This window comes from Anser brachyrhynchus (assembly GCF_964034855.1).
Source record: "Anser brachyrhynchus genome assembly, chromosome: 7".
In the NCBI taxonomy this organism is placed as follows: domain Eukaryota; kingdom Metazoa; phylum Chordata; class Aves; order Anseriformes; family Anatidae; genus Anser; species Anser brachyrhynchus.
This window is the reverse complement of record NC_137701.1, coordinates 26,419,443-26,443,142: the sequence shown is the minus strand read 5'-3', so window position 1 is coordinate 26,443,142 and position 23,700 is coordinate 26,419,443. Positions and strand designations below refer to the sequence as shown.

The following is a 23,700-nucleotide window of genomic DNA, read 5'->3' as shown; positions in this document are numbered from 1 at the left end:
CACAGAAGCACGTGCGAAGGAGTGTGGCAAAGCTGCCTGACCCTACTGGGGAACTGTTATGATTTAATTAAACTTAGACTTTTCTTTTAAAAACTAACCTTCTTGTTTCTCTCCAACTTTGACCAGCTCAGATTCTTGACTGGGCTCGCTGATGCCATACACGTTAGCAGCTCGCACGCGGAATTTGTACTCCCGGTCAGCCTGCAGGTCCTGCACATTGAAAGACGTGCTGCGGCAGGTAGTGAGGTCTGTCCATTTGTTGTCCACTGAGTTCCAGATCTCCACGGTGTAAGACTGCACTGCACTTCCACCATCGTAAGAGGAGCCATACCATGAAAGAGTGAGGGAGGAACTCCGTATGTCTGATGCACAAGGTGTTCCAGCAGGTGGGTCTGGTTTATCTGCAAAAAACAGATGCAAAGCACACTAGATGAAATTGGAAGGGTAAGAGGTAGGACTTCTGTTAAGGTATTACTTGCCCTAGCTAACAACCATTTTCCTTCCACGCTATTGCTCTGCTTCAGAGGTTTGTACTAGAGTAAGAATACAGCTGTAGCACAGGCAGACATACCTGAATTAGCAAACACAGATGCCAATCCCACATGGGCCTCAGCATGGGCTGTTCAGTCCTTGGGCATCCTGCTAAGCTGTTCTGAAGCCTAATGCCCTTCACAGCTGTCGTTACAGAAACCATTGAGACTAAAACCAGTCACAACTATGCTGGCAAGTACTGAAATCAAATCTCCCACAGTAGTGCAAACCTCTCCTCGATGAACTTCCTTAGAGGGTTACCCTCTAACAGTCACCATAGCTGTGACGCTATTCCCCAAGCTCTCTTCTTCTGCTTCCATAATTCAAGGCCCCTGCTAACATTTCATAGCCTCTATGCACCGCTTATCCAACTATACCTGGGTATCAGAGATACCCAAACCAGTGTGTTGACATAGAAACACAGATCTTGAGTTTTATGTGAGCAGACTTTGGAAGTCTGGTGCATTTTTTGGTTAAAAAAAAAAAAAGCCAATATCATCAGAACCTGGTGTGTAGATGAGCAACCAACTATAAAAATGTCTGGCAAAATACAGAAACCTTGAAGTCATATGACTTTTTCAAAATGAAGTTTAATCATTGACTAGTCACTGAAATGAATGTTCTCCTAAGACAGAAGAATGCTGGCTTCTAAAAAAAATAACTGATTAAAAATAAGAATTATGAAGTTAAGCACTTTTAAAGACTTTAAAGGGAACTAGATGTCTTCCCTGGGAATAATCCTCTCAGAATTAATCTAGAAAAAACTACAAAATAATGATGATGTTGATCTGGGTGAACTGGTGGCTAAAGGCTGAATGAGAAAGCACAGGATGGAATAAAATGAGAGAAGATGAAAATTAAAGGATAGCAAGTGTGAGATGCTACAGCGGTTGCATTAGATACTGACTGATAAAATCCTGTCCCCTTTTGCTGGTTAAAACTGATAAAGGACATTATCACTTTTTCATTAAGAAAGGCAGAGTGGCTGTATTTTTGGCTGGTCTGGCAACTTTCTGAGCAATAAAATCATCCAAAAGTTGGTGAAAACTGCTATGGACTTTGATCAAAGCCTTACTGTGGTAGACTATATCAGTTGCCTCTCCAGACTGAAATTATCATCCCTAGGAAATTCACTTAGCAGACAGAAATGGCCACAGTTTGCCAGAAGCCCAACTTTAGTTCTTGGAGAGAAAGACCTCTCCTTCTGACTGCCGTGGTTTTACTCATAGAGGGGGAAAATGGGGTAGGATCAAGACAGCTCACCACCTGGAACAGGGCCATCTCTTTCTACAGAGTTCCACTGACCAATGATTTATTTCTCTGAGAAAACTCATTTGCAGTTATCACTGAATATCCACCTCCGCCCCAACTTAAACATGTTAGGAGTTGTATGAATAGAACTTTTAAGTATGAGGGAAAAGATTGGGAGAGAGGAAGAGAGATGAGCACCAAGGGTTTGTTGCTGCCTTCAATGTGAGAATGCCCAGGCAGAAGAGAGATAGGCTGCCAGAGCGTGGGTTTATCTGCATTCAATTTGGCAACACTTAAAACACCATTCCACTAGGAGTCATCATTATACTGTACATCTTTTGTTAAACAAAATAGGTGTCCTTAACCTCTGGAATGGCTTACTGCCATGCTTAGTTGTCACTTTTTACTGGTCTCATTCTCTGGCAAAATAAAAGGGACTACTAACAAGCATAAATTTGTAGTTTAAGGTATCATGGTCTGAATAACAGAGACGTTAAATGATTAGAAAGAGGTCCAAGATTAGAAAGAAAGATTGTAGCAAAGATAAGAACAGAATCTCAGGCTCCTGGTGCCTGAAGAGCAGTAGTCGTGCCCCAGACTCCTTGGGGTGGCAAGAAGTGAGAGGTCAGTGCTCACATCACTCACAATTTCACCACCCTTTTGCAATACTGCACCAGGCTCCAGAGAACCGTTTACATGGCACACATGCGTTATATGTTTGCAGTCAAGTAGCAATGACAGCCAACTACTTTTCACTACAAATTATTACGCATTGAGACCTCATGGGGAATGATACTGCCTCTGTCCTCTTCAAAATCTGTTCAGAAGAACATTTGGCTGTGTGTCATACTTTCCTCCTATATAATCATCATTGCACCATCTCAGGATGCACATATAAGCACTTGGGTAAGTAACAGCTGACTTATCCTAAATCCAAACAGAAAAGAGCAGTTGCTGATAGCAAGGGGAAAATACTTTGAAGAGCCAGTAGTCTATCACACTCCAGAGGCATCTGTTCAGATTTGTCAAACTAGTGCAGATTCTCTGACATCTGCCATGCACACAGCTAAACGTGGGCACTATGGATTTATTTTTAAAAAAAGAAAAAGTAGCTTGCTCTAATACTAAAACCCTCATTTCAGAGAGAAGACGAGGTTATAGAGATCCATACATCTGACAGCTTCTGGTTAGAGCTATACACTGAATTTTAAAGTGAAGGAGAAAAGAACTCATGTGCTTCAGTCTTTGCAGAGCACAGCAGGACATGAGAACACAGTGACTTCTTTGCTGACTTTTAACACTCTGCTGTTTCCAAATGAAACTCTGGGCATGCTTTAACAGTTGCCTAAACTTTCCGTGACTCACCTGGATAATGGCAACCCTTTAGACCAGCATAGCTTACATAAAGCAAGGCTTTTAAGGTGTGTGATCACTAGAGAGAAAACATTCACAGCCAACGGTACATTAGCTGTCAAGAAAATGCTACATTACTTTAGTCTAATATCTGCCAGTCTTGGGAATATTTCTACATTTCTAATATATATATTTTTTTTCCCAGTAAGAAAATAAGTGAACCTGTAACCCCGGCTGGACTTGCTCAAGCCAGAAAGATGCACATTTTTGTTTGAAGCCTACCAAGTGCTGCTGCTTGAAGATCTGCTCAATGTATAAATACTGGGGTAGTAGCTGCTATGGAAGATCATAAACAAGAAAGAAAGCTTAATCTTTGCTCTTTCTTAATATGACAGATGTGTATATACCATTTTACCACGCTTAGAAATTATTTGATATCAGACTGGATGGTATTTTACAGCTCTGCACATTCAGAGAATTTACAGATTGTCTCTCCATGTGTCTGTTTTGTTTCTCAATAGTTTATTCCATGGGGATTTTAAAGGTTACCCTTTATTCATCTGTCTGTATTGAAAGCTAGGACATTTTGCCAAACTACATTCCCTTCTGGAATATGAAATCTCTATCAGCACAATTAACTGCTTCCAATAAAAATATCCAGTGGGTTGAGGAGGGCTGCAGAAGTTCCAGCACAGTTCTCTATTTTGTCCTTCTGTTTTAGTGTTTAGCATATCATTTACATCCTTGAGCTGCCCATCTTCAATGTTTCATTTGTATATCATGTGCAGTCTTTTACAAACACGTGCTTCACACTTAGGCATATATTGCAAGGATTTTACATAGCTTCACTGGACCACAATTTTGTTCTTGCTGTCCCATACCAAACCATAACCACAAGCCAAAATATGATCTACAAGGAAGTGAGTGCATTCCAAGATAACACTGCTCCATGTGAACACTTCCATAGGACTCTAATGGTAGGGGGAACAATTCATTTTAAATGTCAGTCTCTAACTTCAACTTCACTACTGGATGCAGCAAAAGAAAACATGTATGTTCTCTATCCTAAGATGTCTTATGTATAGAAAACCAGGGGTATTTCAGTCTTGACTAATTTACAGAATGACTATAACACCAAAATAAAGATATAGCTATGCTTTATGATATGCTTTATGATACTCTAGATTGTCCTGGTCAAATTGGCTGTGTCCACATAGTCCTACTGAATTTGCCCAGATTCCTACAAGCTCCACCCCCTTTGTAGCTGGCAGTACTTATACCTCTTTTACTAGGATGCATGATCACCTTCTTTGCCTAATAGTTAGCAAAGGCTAACAAAGTAGTTGCAGGTTGGATAGCTAAATGCTAAGGGGGACTCGAGCACAAAGCTCCATAGGTAATCTCTTTAGGAATAAGAGTAGGGTTGCCCTGAGGTGCCTCACAAAGCCCAGCTGCAGGCAAAGGAGACGGGCAATCAGCTAACTTGGCCTCCAGCCTGCCCTAGGGACTATTCTGCACAGCAGCATAGAGACTGCGTAAAGCCACTGACACTAATGGCACAGGGGAAGGAGCAGCAGCTGCTCCATGTACTACTATTCACCAAGCACAGGGGAGTAAGAGGATAGTGGAGGTGATGTGAAAGGGGACTCGACTGCTTTTCTCCCTTTGTGCTCCAGCAAACTTGGCACAGATTAGGAAAGAAGGTACTTCCCAACAAACGGAGACATAAATTACTGCTACCCCAGACCAAGGAGGTCAGGTTCCAGTTTATTCTTTGTGACATACTTTCATTAGGGCAGACGGTAAAGTCATGAGCTGGACTCGCATGAAATGTATAAGCCACATTTAAGGCCATACCGGGATTGAAACATGCACTTCTTGTTTACTCAAATTGAATTCAGCTGCACTCCCTCCTCAGACAAATTCTCAGAGATATTTTGGTAAACAGGTTTTGATATACACCCTGGAGTAACCTTTAATTAATTTTTATTTGTACACTCTGAGAAGCATAAAGCATAAGCATGCACAATATTTAAATCACTGTTATTTATGAAACAGATTTGTCTTGAGGTCCTTGCCTTTTTCAGTGGTCTGTAATCCCAAATTCCTCCTGATAAGAGACTTTCTCTCCTTCTGTATAGGTAGCAAACCCCAGCTCATACAGGACTCCCACAAAATCTGAAACCGTGCTATGCAGACCTCATTGGCCTCTTAGCGCTGCTAAGTTTACAGTCTGCAGAACACAAGCACCATTCCAGGAGACCAAAAAAGGCAGCATTCTCCTTATCTAACTCAGAGCGCAGGGAAACAGCAATCGTTCTGCTACTTGATGGGACGGTCAGCCTGAGCCAAAGTAAAGCTCCAAGGCTTTGCTGCACATTCAGAGCTTGCATGGCTTCGGCAGTGCTTTAAGCAGCAAAGCTGTTGCAGTAGAAAGCCTCTGAAAACAGAACTATATAACCATTGGCCCTGAAAAAAAAAGTTATTTTAGCAACAGAGACAGCACTGAAGCAATGTCTCTGAAGTAGTTGTCTTTATGTGTTCTCAAAATTGGTTTGGTTTCTTTCTAAATCCAGTTATCATATTACTGTATAACACTATTATTAGCTATTGTGATATTTGTCTGCCAGATAAAGAACAGACAGAAAGAAACAATTTAATTCCATCCCACGGGCTGTTTAGCCAGAGAAGGTATTTAATATGCTGCAAAAGCCAGTTGAACACTGTCCATGCCGACAGCACTGGCAAAGCCTTCATTTGAAATTCATCAGCAGGAGAGAAGCGAAACCATAAAAGGCCATAACTGAACCCTGCATTATTGCTGACAGGGCTTAGGGTCATGGCAGACCTCTCTGCTGTGCTCGGAAAACTATGCCCTGCAGCTTTTTTTTTTTTTTTTTTTTTTTCCAAGGGACAGGAGTGCTGTAAGTAGAGAGATTATTACCCCTTTGCACCCCTTTACACCCGCTAATGCCCTTCTGGGTGTTATTGCACCGTAGGTTTAGCATAAAAGTAAAGTAGAAAAGAATGTGTGCACTCTCCCTCAAAATAACACAAGTGAAGATGAAATGAACAGAATTTTTCTGCTAATGAAGCAGCCTCCCCAGCAGGAGCCAAGGACTATATGGCCAAGGTTAGTTAGCTCAGGGGACTTCCACACCTGCAGCTCTGGTAGAGTTTGAAATCCACCCGTCCCTTTTAATACACACAGCAGACTCGTGCTAGCCTCCTCAAAGTATGATCCCTCCCCACAACGCTGACATAAAACTGTTGTTTAAAATCTGCATTTTTGAGACCTGCAGGTAAAATAGCTCGTGAACATTGAAGGCGCACAGCACCACTTTGTGCTGTTTTTCCCCCTTTGCCAGTGGGGTAACCGAGGCATAAAAGAGTAAAATGACCTTGCCCAAGGACACACAGGAGAATGGAACTGGGAATGAAACCAGATCTCACCACTCCTACGCATATGCCCTCAGCACAAGAACATCTCCTTCTGCCACAGGCCTAATGGAACAAACAAATATATAATGCATTCTCAGGAGCCCTTTTCCTAAACCATCTGTTCCTGTGCCTGAATCAACAAGCTATTCAGATTACTCATGTGCTACATGTTAGGCAACTGGTTTGATAACAGGTTGAATTAGGCCTCTGATACCTGTCTCCTGAAAGGCAGAGTTAAGTTTTAGGACTTGTCCTGGTGAGACTGTAAGCTGATTTCAAGTCCCTGATGGTGTGAGTTCAGGTCCTAGGAACACCGTGTTCATGTGCAGAACTGGAGTCATGATGAATTATTCCTTAGGAAGTAAGACATTCCTGGCATTTAACAGCAGGTAAAATACAGGAAGTTTGTTGTGAGAAATAGTGCTGTAATATTTCCTTTTCTTCACCAGAAGAAAGCTGAAGGCAACTATGAGGAAAAATAACTAGGCAGAGAGTTCTACTATAATTTCTCTTAACAGAAATGACATTGAAACTAGATGGCCCTTCAAGGAATAAAGCTGCATCAGTGTGTCGGCACCGATGGATAAGGCAATGTAAGCTGTTTTTCCTCTATACATTGTTATCTTGCTGTGATAAGTTAGTTTTGATGTGGCAGCAGAGTTTGGCCACCAAACATTAGAGGGGAGACTGACAGTGGGGGTCACAGCACTCTTGAACTACAACAACAGAAACAAAAACAGTAAGAGAAGACATCTCTTCCTTAACTGTCAGTCTAGTTGCCCTTTAACCAGAAAACTGGTAACAAAAATCCTTCAGCAATCCAAAGGAATTTAAAAGGCTAAAGGTTAGAGGCCAAGTCCACCCACATATTCTTAGGAAATTCACTGCATTCTCAGATCCTAGATGTAAACAGGGAATCACATGGCTATTGCAAGATATAATCTGGTGCTCCTCAAAAGAAGATGAAATAAGTTTCAGAAGCAGTCGTGTTAGCACTTCTGAGCTGCAGTGTTGTCTGCAGAAGTGTTCTCTTCTTTTCCAGATGGATAACACAGTTTCTAATCACCGCTGGATCCACTCAGTCTGAGCAGCTAGCACCGAGCCAGACCTCTCAGGCACTCACAAAAATGCTGATAGTGCCACTGTTAACTGTTGATTACGCTATTACATTTCCTTGTAATACAAAATAAGGGCAAAGAAGTAATGCTAATGTAGCATGCATCTATGTCACTTGCTGAACCAGGACCAAGTCCTTTATATAAAGAATCAGCAATCCTACCATTATATTCAATGACTGCTGGAGTTAGTGTTGATCTTATTCTCCAGCTAATTCTCAATTTTCTCATTTTTGCTTGGAAAGACTCTGCTCATACAGGTTCTGCTAAGGGCATGGAAATAACAGTTTTGTCCCAGAATGCAACCTCTCCATCACAAACCAAGTACAGAATTATAATGTCGTGCAGAGGAGAGGGTATTACTTAATGAATTCATGTTATACTACGTGCCTGCATGCAACGTGCTTAAATATAAGTATAGTTAAGTATTTGGTTTATCACTGTTCAACAGTGCACAAGGACACAAAGTACACGTTATGTGCACAACTGCTTAGCATAATAAATATACAATAATAATATTTGAGCTTTTCAGGGTATAATAATATTGCTCCTATTCTTCTGCGTATGTATCTATCTTACAGCTCACTGATCATCATCCTGTGTTGTTTTTTTTTAATGCAATACTGCAACTACACCAGAAACAACACAGATTTAAAGGATTTATAAAGTTGATCAAACTGCCACAGGTAGGCAGTACATGTGCTTTTAATTCTGTATTAAAAACAAAAAAAAGTTGCTGATATCAAAAAGTACTCATCAAACCCTGGTGAACATCAGAATACCCCTGTATTATAGGCATAGAAACATTGAGCAGTTTGCCCAAAATCATGAAAGAGGCTTGCAACACAGCTGCAGAATAGACCACTTCTTTAGTGCCACATTCTCCTTGTTGAATACTCTGTTATTCTTTTGACTCTTTGTCATAGTACCCAGCAATAGCCAGTATGAAGACCAAGTTCCTTTTCAAAAGTGGCTGCAGAATAGGGTATTCCTGTCACAGACCTAAAATGTTCAGAAACAGCAATTTGATATATTTACACATATACAGCCAATAAATGGCATAGAAGGAATGAATATTCCATGCCATCACTGTAGAGTGAGGGCTCTACCTTTCCTAAATCAGTCCTATTTGAGACTCAGCTCACCACTGGTTCATTTAATATAGCTTTGGCAACAAAAGTCCACTTTAATCTGACACAGCATCTGCCGTAAATCATTAGCTCAGTCCCACATCAGGCTGATTTGGATTTGGAACAGAAGAAACATGTTGCAAAAAATCTCCCTAGAGAGATCATTCAGCTAATGAAATTGCTTATTTGAGAGAGCCAATCTTAACAACACAGAACTCAACATGGACATTTTGGAAACCGTCTATCCTTTAAGAGAAGAGATTGCTTAACTTGGATGTCATCTCCTTCTACTGCAGGTCTCCCAGCATCATTAGTGCTTATACAGGCACAAAGGTACACAGTAAAGCAATGTTAAACTCAAGACTCCATCCTGGTGGCTCAGTCCTGTGTACTCATCATCACACCATCCTGTCAAACAATTAACAAGGGTCTTCGCTAACTTGACTAGATATCTCTGCATCTGGTGTGTGGACTGCAAACAGATTACACTGGAGGCTGAGTTTAATGGACATTTTGCTCATAGATATTCATTAAAATTGTAAAGGAAAAAATCCCTAGAATACAGTTGGAATTCTTTCAAGTGCTTCTTTTCCCACTTTTACTTTCCTAACTGAAAAAGGAAGATCCAGGACAGTCTTAAATATCCTCAGGAAGGTTCTGCTCAAAGCAGTGTCAGTTACAAGGCCAGACCAGGTTGTTCAGATGTTTATCCAGTCTGAACTTGAATGCCTCTAAGGATGGAGACTGCACAACTTTTCTGGGCAACCTGCTCCCTGTCATGTGTTACAGTCCAAATTTAATTTGGGAAACATGTATTGGAGTCTTTCACGTGGAAAACTTGCCCATCACCACGAAGATTTTGCAAGTCACATGGTTGTAAAAGTAATAATAAAATAAATACTTCTTTATTTTCCTATTTATTTAATTTTTTTTTTTAACAAGTGCATTTGATTTGCTGAAACTCAGAATAGAAAAACCCATTACTTTGAGACATAGCTCTAGGTCAGCTCAGACACACTCCTCCAGAGAGCAGATGTTCTGTATCTGTTGTTGAATCTGTATCTGAGTTTTCCTCAATACATTCAAGACTAACTGTGGACTGTGGTCAGTCAGCAATGTTTTGCACACAGAGCATACACACAGATGGGCCTTTCATTGGTGAACTGACAGGGAGGCAGCTCTCACAGAGTTATAGTTCTTTTTATAAATAGCTGACTCAGTTCTAGCACCAGGGCTTTCTCCACAAACCCTTGTTATGAATGGGGGATCAGGGCAGGGAGAGCAAGTTTCTTCCCAGTACTTTGGACAGAGCAGAGAGAATGGACAGGTGAGAATTTAGGACTAAGGATGAGCTTTGGTAGACTGAGTTCTCATGTTTTGCATATTTAGAGAAGTACATCTTCTCTATCCTGACTAGAGCAGGCTTTGGAGAAAAGACAACATCTTCCAACCTTTTAAGGCGCAAATGGGGTGAGGGATTTTATCTCAGTAGTGAGATTCAAACCTACTCCCTAGAAGGAAGACATTTTTTTGCCCCCTTTTCCCACATTTTTGAGGACCCACATAGAAGAATCTATCGTTAAAAAGCATATGGAGCAAACTACAAATCTTGAGGCTTTGTAATGCCTTTGGCAGTGCTGACATCAGCGAGATGTCTCACTGAAGAGCTTGGCAATTTTACAAGAGGGAATTTATTCTTTTCAGTTGGAAACAGATAGCTTGTCATCAGCCAAAATGCATGGCAAACTCCAGCACATTGTAAGGATTCTTCACCCAACTCTCCCGAAAGCATCTCTGGGAATCCCACTGTTCTCTGGCACATTTCTCACTTATGAAAAAGCAAAGCAGGAGGCTGAGATGTAGCTTTATAAGGTTATAGAATTCAAAGACTTTCAAGCCAATTAATTCCAATAGACATGAAACAGTGACATATAATAATGAGGCAAGGATCACATAATGACAAGATCATAGGAACTGTTGGCCTGGTTCAGCTAGAAAAAATCCATCTTGCCGAATAACCTGTTACAGTTAACAGACTGCAGCAGTTGCCTAGGAAGGAGTGATAAAAGGGGACATGTAAAGAGCAGATTGTCTCCTGCCTTACCTCTAGCTGCTAGACAGCTGTGTTGGGACTTTGGACACAAAAGCAGTAGTTAGAACAATATATAGAATAGTTATTTGAGGATCAATTTTTCAAGGGTTTCATTTTTAACCTAGCTACACTTCTGATTTGTACAACCTACCGTTGGAAGGAATAATATGATTTATCTATGATCTATTCTTGCATTCTATGGCATATTGTTGGCATCTGCTGGATATTTATACGCATTCACTGTTATCTTTTAACTGCAACCAGTGCCACAGATTAGACAAAAAAAAATAATTTAAATAATCAGGAGACTTGTACTGTCGATACGCACAACAGTACGCAACCAACGATATTCACTCTTTTGTAGTGGCCATTGTACTTGGAAGTGTGATTCTACTCATTCAACTTTGCATGTTATTTATTGGATCACTGAAGTGGATTTCCAGTCCAACTTGTGTTACTGGTGTTTTGCCATGGATTTCATCGATGTCCGATTTTTGCCTTTGGCATTATACACGCTTGCTTTACTCACTCGCCCACATATCTGTAAGGGCAGCAGAGCCAATGCAGTTACGACTGCATCACTAGGATGAAGCTTTGCTTTTTGAACTAGAATTTGTCCAAATGCCTGGGCATGCTCTTCACTCCCGCAGTAGAGGGGGTCTTCATGTCAAGACCCCTCCACAGGCCATAGAGACCAGAGCCTAGGAACAGAAGGATGCAGACTAATATTTTGAAGAGATCACCCTTTTTCCCTATAGACATTTCTTAGATTTCCCTGGAAACCATTTGCAGTGCATCCATGCCAAGGTGGGTTTGTTGGCCTTTTCAAAGCTAGCTGTCACAGCTCTAGGTTTTCCCTAATACTCAAGCAGTTATATATGCATATATACTGAAACTGTCTACCAGTCTAAAATTATCTGTAGATATCCACAGCCTGCTGCAACAAACCTGGTGCTCTGAAGTTGTCATCTGACAAGGCTGTTTGAAACTTTATTATGCTTTAAGTGATTCTTCCGTAGTTTAGATGTGTATTTAAAAATACATGTGTCTAATGTTCCAAATGTAAAGGGCTCCATATTCATAACAGACTGCCTCTATCCAATGCTTTCTGTCACTATAAAACAAGTAGACAATGGTAGGAATTTCAGTTAGAAGGATAAAACCTCCCTCCTCCAGGCAACAGGATGTTTTCAAATTTACAGTCTAAGAGGAGTCATCTCAGGCCTTCTTGAAATAGCAGTTTTAAAATTTGCAGTCTAGCAAATATCTTGATGCTACAAACGTTAAATGTGAAGAGATGGACTATAGTGGTATCTAACCAAAATTGGACACATGAGCTTTTTTTTCTTCTTGTGTTTTTATAAAGTCTGGGCTATTTTACACCTCCATCTATAGCTAGTAATTTTGGAAAATAAAACACATTATAACCCTACTGAAGTTGCTTACAGTGGTTATTACAATGCCGCTATACAGTCCAGATAATTTTAGAGTTGTTTTTTTCAGTCTTCTTAACTTATCTGATAATTTCATTTAATTTTGCATATCATCATATATATTATAAAGTGAATGTAGATTGTTGTCTAGCATAAGTATATATCTAAATTATTATTATGGACTCACCAACAACTGTAAGGTTGACTTGCGCTTGTCTGCTGCCAAGTTTGTTCTCTACAACTAGTGTGTAACATCCACAGTGTTCCTGCTTCGTTGATGATATTGTTAGCTTGCTGCTGTTTTCGGCATTCTCAATTTTGATATATTCATTTTCTTGAATCTGTCAAGATGAAAAGGAAAAAAAAGATCTTATGGGAGAAATTTCTGTACCTCTATACATGAAAGCACTTAAATTACAACACAAGGTTAGCATAATGATAGTCATCTGCAGATAACTCTATCACAACAGTGAGTTATGTGCAGCTGATAAAGAGTGTAATCAACATGAGACATCTAGAAATGCAGTGGAACATTACAATTGCTCCAGTCCTGCAAGAGAAACGAGGGTCCTTGTTTCTGGTGGGACTCCACTAAGGAACAGGATCTCCACTTTCTATGACCCCTTTGACAAGCTTAAAGTGTACACTGTCTAGTTGGCAAAAGAACAAAATTTGGTCTCACATAACTAACTCACAGTGACCACAGTGTCACAAGGGTTTAGCTCTAAATACCCTAATTCATTTGCCATTCCTTTCAGAAACTGAATGTGCAAGTCATCCATAGCTATGACTTTTACCCTCTTGTCTCAACCAGCCTTATTCTGTACTTCCATATAAATCAGGGTAACAGTTTCATTGTTTTGAGCAATTGAAGTTGTTGTTGCCTGAAATGGAGATGTAATGGTACAGCTGTGCAGAGAGAAGTACAAACAGCAGATTTAGCGTTCTTAAGGCATTTTTATTTTCTGGAGAGCCCAAACTTAAAATCGCAGCTGAACACCATAGGCATATTATGAACTAGTTTTTAATTGAAACTAAGCTGTCATAGCATAAATGGCCAAGGAGACTTAGATTTTAATCGGTATTAACTTGAGACATGAAAGATTATTTTAAAACCTCATAATGCTACATCGCAATTATAGAAGTTGTACTCTGTGTTCTTATGAAACAGACAACAATGTCAATGCCCTCGTTCCTCCCACCACTTCCTTTTTAGATATGAGACTCTTCCAACTCATTCTCAGAATTTCATTAAAAATGAAGGCTATTTAGTTTGGCTTATCTTGTCACATATATTCAGAGAATAAGAAATTACAAGGCTAAGATCAGGGAATCTAGATTCTATTCAATCACTAGATTGCAATCATGTACAACTGTATGGCTCATAACTTGGTGACATTCCCTTTCTTCCAGCAAAAGATAGTTGTCCAGAATATACCTGATGGAGGCTACAGTTGCTCTCTTGTACCTGAGGAAATGTGAGGAAGGACATATAGAGGATGAATCCCTCCTGCTCACTGCTGTGTACAGTGGAAGGGCTGAAATTGGAATTCAACGCTCACTGGCTTTGCTCAGGTAATTACAACAAATAGTCCACAGGAAAGTTATAAGAATACTTGGGTACTTTTCACTGTTAGGACTGGGAATGGAACAGAGTTGAAATCAACCACATGTATAGAGGAGGAAGAAATTCAGGGTAAAAACAAGGTGGGATGAAGTATAAGTGAAAAAGAAAGCAAAATAATTGTGCAGCACAGTAATAGTAATTGGCTATTACTATTGTCTATTATAATGCAGCACATAGTAATTGTTTTCCCATTTAATTCAATGAGTGAAAGACTGCTACCCTCACTTATCCTGCTTCAGTGTTTATTAACCTTCCTGAGGCTTCATCTTTTCTTCCATCATCTACCATTCACCTGCCATCCTGACCCATCTAAAAAAATTATCCTCCATCTGATTTTACAATTTTGCAAGCCTTTAGATTGTCTCACAGTAAATAATTAAAAAAGAAATAATAAAGATGGTTACTTTTACCATCCTTTTACGAATGAAAAAAACTGTTGAACCAGAGATCTGATAGGGGTAGTATTAGGTGCTGGTCTCAGTTTGCACTTTCATTTTGTATGTAAAAATCTTGAAATTTACACAAATAGGATTGTTGTATTCATTGATGAACTCAGAAACCTGCACATACCAGCAACTCACTTTTGAAGGGTACATTTTATCCATGCGCCAAGACAGATCTCAGCCAAATGGGGAACTCAGTGTCACTTCTGAGGCCTATATTTGTGGAAATGAGTAGACTGCTTTTTAATTCCAGTCTCTAAATTAAAGAATTTTACGGAAATTTGAGAGTTCAGGGAAATGAAAACAAAAACACTCTTTCCCCTAAAATAGGTTATTTAGGCTTAGCAAAGAAGGAAGCTGGAATACCCTTTGGACTGGCAAACTGTTTAGAACTTTTTCAATTAAATGCTGACCCATCTGGATTTAGAATATAAACTTCCTTGTAGAAGGAGTTGTTTTTATTTATGTTCTATAGAGTGCATAACAAATTCAGAATGAAATAAACACAATAGCAGCTACAGTACATATTTACATTTGCTCTGTCTTAACACGGCACTTCATCTTCCAACTTGTACTTGCATATTGGATTGTTTGGTTTAAAGTGTTTTAATTACTCATTAAAGAAACTCTTTTTATAAGCTGCCTTTATGGACATATGCAATACAATACAAGGAAAGTAATTCAAGTAGAAAGAACTTTAAATCCAGGGAATAAGGGCAGCATGGTTGCTGATATGCCTTGCAGTGTGACCTTTGTGTTTTAAGATATTTCATTCAAGTTTTCTACATGGCATTTTGCCCCTCTGACATAGCTTTAGAACTAGCATCAATGAAGAAGAGATTGTTTCTAAAGGACAGAAACATTTCCTGTGAAAAATATCTTTCAGATACTACATCCTTTGCATCAACTATATTTAATTACATGGTCTAAGGCTTTTCTCAAAGGAACAGTCATTACTTTTAGGGGAGAGAACACACAGCAATGGGTTTAAACTGTAGCAAGAAAGATTTAGGTTTGGCATTAGGAAAAGAATTTCTAACGTTATGGATATTTATGCGCTGCAATAGGTTGTCAATGGAGGCTGTGAAATCTCCATCACTGTAATGTTTTCAGCAGAGGTGAAGAAAACATATGACAGGAATGACATAGATACTGCCAGTCCCTGGAGAAAGGAGATTGACAAGATGGGTTGTTGGAGTTCTTGTCCAGCTATATTTTTTATGATTGTTAAAACAGAACAGAAAAGAATTTACCTGCTTACGGAACTTCATCCAGGTGCAAGTTATGGGTGCTGTTCCTACCACCTTGGCAAACAATTCCACTGATTCACCAGCACGGACTTTTCTGTCTTCTGGGAACTGAGTAATCTGAGGAGGAGTAGCTGACCAAAATTAAAAAAAAATAATTAAAAAAAAATAAAATCCCTTTATGTAACTAGACTTTCTATTTTTCTTAAAATTCAAAACACATACTTGTTTCGGTTCAACAGTTTCAGAGCACCATTTGAAATACAGACTGGCACTTATCTGTTGCTTGCAATGAAACAACACTGTGGACATTTTTAATTCCACTGTAGTGTAGCAGTAACAATCTACATATCAGAAGCTGCTCATACAAGACCAAGGTACAGAAATCTGAAGGTGGAAACTGTCAAAACCTACCATCAATTCCAAACAGTTTACAAAATGTTTTGCTGTAGGATTCTTCTTCACTTTGTATTTTTGAAGGGCCCCAGCTAACTTCATCTCAATTTGCACATGATGAAAGGGTCTGCAAACCTGCTCCCTAATGTCATCAATAGCATTCATAAAATCTAAAATTCAACAGCTGCCTTTGAATATTCTTTCTAGAGTGCCCAGGTGAGCATCATGTGGGACATCTATTATAGAGGTAAGGAAGGAAATCAACTTTTTCTTCATCATATTCAATTCTCCTATGAGCAATGTCACATCCTTCTGTTTGTGTATTGCAGTCTTTTCAGTCTTGCAGTCCCATTCTTATTCCTCCATGTTGGAAACAGGTATTTCTCCTCCTCTTCCTTCTCATCATCTGGGTATGGTTAGATGGCAGAACCTCTCTTTTTCAATTAGTGCCATTTCCTGCCTCTCAATTGTGATGCTGAGTGTGACAGACCCCTGGCAACTGCTAGGGACAGATGCCAGAAATATCACATTCTTGACAACTCCAGGGTTAAACCTTTTCAGTTGCTTTACAGGAGCAGCACGGTAAAAAAATATTTTTGGGTGAGGGACGGCAGATATGAAGATATTTTGACAGAAGTATTAAAAGGGAGTCCCTAACACTAGAATGACTTCGTTGCCAAATGTAACATTCCCGTCCAAAGCACAGAGCTACTGGGCATGAAAACAGTGCTTTTATTTTCTTTTCAATGTCAGTAAAACAAAGTGGTTTGTTTTCCTTAGAAAAGCTTTTTTGTTGTTGTTGTTGCTTTGTTTTGTTTTGAAAGTATCTGAAAGAAATTAGGCTGAGGCACACATCTGCCAGAGAAAACAGCTTGAATAGTCAAAAAGCCTGTCAAAGTTTTAGGACACTGAAAGCAGTTTCTTACAAAGGAACATTCTGGATAGCTTTAAATATAGCTTTTCCTAGGAGAATGCAAACACACAAACAAGTCACCATAATGCCAGTTAAGAGGAAACGTATGGCTTATCAACTTCTTTGTGGTACCTGCTCATGCAGATGTGGCATTCTGTGATACATATTAAAACCCTTCTCACTGAAGGCTAAACTGTGTTGTGGATACAAAAATGGGCAAGAGTTACAATACTGACATGCTATAGGATCTTGCTATAATTTATTTGATAATTACTTTTTTGCATGCTCATAATTGAAGTTTTAGCCACGTGTAACCTTATGAACAAGTTTGAAAACTGGACTCAGCTTTCCATTTTTGTCCTCACAGAACCTCATACTTGCCATTTAATAACACATGCATGATAAATTCAGTAGGTAAACGGCTGTACTTAGAAATGCATTGCCTGTTGTATAAAACAGTATTGGTTTATTATTTATTCCAAGTAAGTGATACATGAAAATGATTACCTGCTTTTGGAGGAGTCTTTGGAGCTGGTTTCTTCTTCACTGTTGCTTCACCTAATAAAAAAATAAAAATCAAGTTAAGTCAAAGGTGAGTTTTGGAAGGTAGCATATAAACTGCTTACATTCATAGTGATTCTTTGTTGGCACTTGGAAATCTATGATGTTCTTGCAGCATAAAAAACTCAAGAATTAAAAACACTTTCAAAAAACACTTCTGATATGTTGAATGATCCTCAGAATTTTCACTGTTGAAATGGTAACTTTTAAAAGAGTCAAACAAATCTGCTGCCCATATCCCATAGTCTGTCATACTCCATTCCTCATAGCAGTTTCACAAGATAAAAACACAAGGCCAAGATCAAACTCATATTGAATATCTGCTCAAACTTCAAGCATAATCAATGCTGAATGAGCTCATTTAAAACTAAAACAGGGAACACCACATACTAATCATGCCATTTGTGAGCTAGTAAAGAAACAGACATATACAGGCAGTAAATACTCGTATCACTCCTCTGCCACATCTTCTTCCCTAGGCAGGGACAACTTTTTCAAGTATTCGCAAAAGAAAGGGTCATGGCATCCAAAAGTATGGCCCAGTATTTGACATCTGGGCACCTATATATCAGGAAGACAATGTTCTACAAAATTGTGAATGGTAAGTACAAAATGGTTGAGAAGACAGGTATGTAGAAAATGACCATTCACTATTTCTTGGAAAAAAGACCTAGGGGCTATCCAATTAAAGTACCAGGGAACAGTTCTGAAAGAAACAAAAGAAGTGTTTTTAAATGTAACATGCGTAAGTTAGGTTCACAGACAATGTTTTGCAGGTCAGAAACATAGAAAGGTTCAAAAGGACAGATTCATAGGAGTTATGTCTAGTGGTGGCCATTAAATGTAACAGTCTGGATGCTTTTAAACCACTGAATTCCAGAAGTGGAAGAAATAATTCCTTTTAAAGCACTCTCTTTTTATCTGCTATCCTAAGCATCCTTGTCAGAGGATGGCCTCTGCTCTAAAGGACATTTCTTATTTTCTTGTGCTCAACTAGGCAGCATGATTGAGTAGCCTGGCTATTGAGATATTGATGCCTGCAATGGAGGTAATATCTGCTAAGTGATTTTGAATATTTGGCAGCATCTACATAGGTGCCTAGCGGTAGCCATAACAGTGTCAAAAGGTTTGAATTATTTGGATCATTGTTTAAAATACTTCAAAGTCAGAAGACAATGAGGAACTAAAACCAAACCAAAACAGGGATACCAAAACCCCCACCAAAGCAATAAAGAGTGAATTTTATTTTAACTTCCGTTGCTACTTGCAAACTACAAGTTGTGCATGATACTCAGGTAACATATCATCTGATGCCCTGTGGAGCCATAAGAAATGAACCCATCATGGGGCTCTAGTGTCACAGACAGTTGTGAAGACTTGGATTTTAGTTTTAGAGTTGCTAGAAATAACAACTGATGTGCTATAGGTTGTTAAAAAACCAAATGCTTTAATAAGTAGTGGTTTAGCTGTCAACACTAGTGTCTACCCAGTACATTCTGGGGAATATTTCACTATGCTTTGAATATAGAAGTTGTTGTCACCTTCTTATAAAATATTCCATTTCATAGTGATTTTCTTTCAAGGTATGCTTAGCTTTCATATGCTCTGTCTTTATTGATTTTGTTGGAACCAGAAATGCTAAAATGGAGAGGTAGGATATTCTTACAGTACTTATGGCTGAGTCAAAAAAGAAGACTTGGCTATCTCCCAGGGATGCCGTTCTTCAGTGACTGTCAGCTCAACATAACAGTTAAAAGTTTAGATTAGTACTTCTGGGGATTTTATCCCAGTATAACTGGACCATATCTTCCTTGTGGATTTAACTCTTTTTAAATAGAGGCCTTCGAAGAGCACTATTGCTCATTGAAGGGACCCATTACTTTTTGGTCCATTAAGTGGCTGACAAGTCCCCTGGCTGCTATAGTAAATGACAGCATATATATTTCCAGCTCCTCTTTCCTGCCCAAGCTGTACGAGCAAAAGTGACAAGTGGTATTTTCAAAGCAGTTCTCCTTTTTAACATTGCATGGTCACACTTCAAGCTCATTTATTTCAGGCTGTAGTTACAGTTACGTGGTTGAAACTACTTATATATCAGGTGCCACTTGGAAGGGCTGGAGAATCTAGCCCATCATCAACTGTTAAACATCCCCATTAATGCAAGTAATCCATTAATTATGCATTATATGCATAATCCATGGAAACTCAGTTATGTGATTTAATAACATGCAAATATTTTTTCATGTGCTGCTGACTTCAGATTCTCTTCTCTAAACAGAGGATGGAATAGTTGCTTGGTATATCCTTAGAATTATAATGGCTTTTAATACTAGTTAAAGCAACGTCATGAATTCAGCTATTTTCATATTCCATTAAGCTTGATATGAACAAAACACATCAGTGATGAGTAAAAAGTGCCATTTGTCAAATGACATCTTGGGTTGCAGACACTATTTTTATTTTTCAGAAATATCACTGGAGACAAATAAGAGGAAAACCAAATTCCTTAATCCCACAGGATTTTCACTCAGCTTTTACCTCTTGGTCTTTGCAGCATATTTGGTGCAGTATCTTAGTTAACAGGCAAGGTTCTGGTGGAGTCATCTTATTCTATGAATGTTCATATTTCACTCTGACAATTAATATCTCAAGATTTTTCTTCCACCTGGCTGACAATGTCACTCTCTGCCTTTGCACAACACATACACAGAACAGATGTCTATATACTCAGATACCACTCTCACTTTTCCCTGCTTACTATCAACTATCCAGTTCATCACAGAAGGGACCTCAATAACATAATTTGTTCATTCACAACTACAATCAGTAACATTTGATTTATCGCTTTTAAAGAACAATGCTTCTTTATAGGCAAGGACGTACAGTGAACCACTGGGTATTACTTTATCCTATAAATGGAATAAATGCATGGTGTCCCTCTTAGTCCTGGAAAAAATAAAGGCTATGTTTAAGATGGTTTAAAAGGCTCTCACCTCAATGAAGATTTCTGTAGCAACAAAGCAAATAACACAACCCCATCACCTTATTTAGCTAGGACAATACTTTTTATATGTAAATAAAACATTTTTGTTTAATCTTTCATTTTTACCCATCAGGACATTACATTAACTTAACTGAGGATATGCAGACTGTCACTGGACTTCATCAAACCATGGAGACTGCAAAGGGTTGCTGGAAGGTCTGGCTGAATATCCTGTTTTGCAGACACAAATAGCCCTGAACAGAAATGAAAGGCAGGGGCAGTATGGAAGGGAATGACATCGCTACTTCCCTGAAGCTGACTTTTTTGGCTGCTTGTGTACACTCTACTGTTCTTAGATGTTCCTTAAGAATCCCAGCTCACCTCATGCATCTTTTGAAAAGCAGCTTTTATTTCAAAAGCTGCTGGAGACATTGAAAGAATCTAATAAGATTAATCAAAGTTGACAAGGTCAAATGATTGTTTTCATTAAAATATTTAAGCCTCTTGGAAATGTTAGTGCAAGTCTGCTTCTGCTGCTTTTTTTAAAAAAGAGAGTTTGTCTCTCTTTTGATATTTACATTAAAATAGGCTGAAGCTGAAAACCAGTCTGGAAGAAAAAGGACATAATATTGCCTCCTTAAATGAATCTGCCTTCTAGAAATGATTTAATGTAAACATCACAAGGCTGGTATTTACATAACTTTATAGGCAGGTTTGCCTCTTAGACAGCTTGTGTCTGGGGGGACATACACTAAAAAAGGGAAAGATTCCATACAGGCTGATAGCTGTGGGACATTTGGTTGTGAAGTTCTTTACCCTGATGTTGAATTCATGAGAACAGATATATTCAGAAGCCTCTGTCTTTCTTTTTTGTTTCCCTTTTTTGGAATTTTACTAAAAATAGTCATAGCCCTCCCCTGAAATGGCTCTCTGCACAACTTGCTTTCATAAAGCATGAAGTAAAAGTCTGTAACAGTCTGAAAAAAAACATTAGTTCTGAAGACAGCATTTCTAACCAGTTCATAATTCCTACTTTCTTTAGGGACATGTCTAATGTTATATGCATATCTTGTATAGGGATGGATTTCAGCAGCTGCGAAACAAGCACAATATATATCTAACTGTTAAACATAAGGAGCAAGACATTTCTCTGCTTCTGCCTTCTTGTGTAATAGTCTCATTTTAGTTCAAGGTAGGAGAAGGGCCAATGTCATACTCTAATACTATAGTCACATAGGAAACCGTTTTCCAATCATGCAAAACTTTTCAAGATTTTGCCTTCTGAGAGGAGCCAAATTATTTTTTTTGAGAGTTTCCTTAAAGAGACACTGAAAAAAGAAGTTATGTCTATAATGTGTTAGATATCACAGAAACGAGAACATATATAAAGGAGACAGAAAACACAGATTCAAGTCTCTGCTCTGTCTTCTCCATCTCACATCAATGTATGTGGGATGTGACTTTAAGAGGTCTCTGTCTCCCACATGTAAATGAATCATGGTGTAATTTCATTCTGACCCTAGGGACAGACATCAGGGTCTGATAGCAAAGGTGACAGTTTTCTGTATCTTCACTACCACTTCTGATGCTAGAAAGCATAGTATGACTGAGACCTAAAAGTACGGAAGAGTAAAAAGCTTGGCCTCACAGTTAAGGCAATGACTTACTCAGTTCTAACCTTGCTTCTATCACAGGCTTCCTTGCTGTACAAAAACTTGTTACAAGTATTACTTAACACAGACAAGCTGAGATAAGAGGAAGATGATGACTAAAATTGTACTAAAAGACAATGCATCATTACTTACCAACTTATTCATACTCTAATGAACCTATGCTAATTCCTACAGAGGAAACCAACAGTAACAATGTACCACAACCAGTAACCTGAACACTTTGTCTAGGTTTGAAAGTTAAACAGTTCCACTCAATTGCTTCTCAAGATGTAAATTCCTCATTCTGTTTCCAAATAACTATTTATTATCTAAATACAATAAAATAGAGAACAACTCTGATTAAATTTGATGACATGAGGAAATTAGAAAACTAAATGCCGTACAAGACTGTCATTTCAGTTTGCGTGTTTCAGTTCAGTTTTAGTGGCTTTTATTTTTCTCATTAAAAAAAACTGACATTTTGTTGCAACATCCCATATTTAGCTTCTAAATCATGCAGAGATTGTCCTCTAATTGAAAAAAATCCAGCCTCCTCCTCCATTAGGGGAAAAAAGTTCCAGGAAATATTCACTACTGCATTCCAGTCAAGAAAGAGCTAGCATATACTAGCACACTCAGAGCTTCTGCGATGCAGAATAGTACACTGAAAGTAATTTAGTATATTAAAACAGCTCAGCTGGAGGAAAAAACAATTCTTTAGCTGTTTGTCAGCACTCTCCTTGAGCAATTTCTGCAGTTAAAACAAATCTGAGTAACACAGAAGAGATCTAGTATCAAACAGAGCTTACAAACAATCAAGTCTTGTGAATTCCACTAAAAGTTTTGATGGGAGCAAGACAACTACATTAGTTTCTTAAATATAGGTTACATTTTTGCATTTCTCATGTCCTGCAAGAACATCTAGAATTAACTGCTAAAATGCTGTGCTCAATTGTGTATGAACAGCCTGCTACCCAGTCTGTTAGGAAGGAAAAAGACTGTCAGGCCATTTAGATATTCAGGAGCTCCAAATGATTTCAGTGAGAAAAACTAAGTGTTCTGTGCTTTTGCACATTTATTAATCCAATGGATTTAGGTCCCTTTTGGAGAAAAGAAACTCTGGTCAATGTTTCTATTACCTGCCAAAGATCTGCAATTTCTAGTCAATGACTTAACTGGGAAGTAACGGTGCATGGCATCTCTTCAGTTCAAGGCCATGGTGCAAAAGCTACACTCATTTTTCTCTGCATGAGACAGTCAATAAACATTTCTGTCTTCTTCTGTCAACATACAGCTATGTAGGGTGGACTGTATGAAAAACACATGGAAAATATTGTCCCATGCCAATATTTAACTCAGAAAATGTCAGCACGGTGTGAGCTGTAAAGTAACCTGGAAGAGATTCAAAATGCATACCTGACATTATCTAACAGTGCTGAACTGGGCATCATGGAAAAGTGACTTACACAATACATTAGTATTTCTCCATTGCTCCTCTACAGGTACTGTAACTGAATTTTCTTTTCATCAAG

General features: G+C 38.7%; 1 protein-coding gene across 7 annotated transcripts in view; it reads right to left on the bottom strand.

Annotated features, from left to right (window-relative positions):
• The window catches only part of MYLK (myosin light chain kinase), a 211,858-nt gene that overhangs the window by 30,290 nt on the left and 157,868 nt on the right, over nt 1-23,700 (bottom strand). For all 7 annotated transcript variants that reach the window (XM_080601101.1, XM_080601098.1, XM_080601099.1 and 4 more), the window contains 4 exons: nt 17,480-17,530; nt 15,670-15,797; nt 12,534-12,687; nt 99-401 (listed from right to left, as the gene is read on the bottom strand). In XM_080601101.1, the coding sequence (XP_080457227.1) occupies nt 99-401; nt 12,534-12,687; nt 15,670-15,797; nt 17,480-17,530 (636 nt within the window). The remainder of the gene's footprint in view (nt 1-98; nt 402-12,533; nt 12,688-15,669; nt 15,798-17,479; nt 17,531-23,700) is intronic.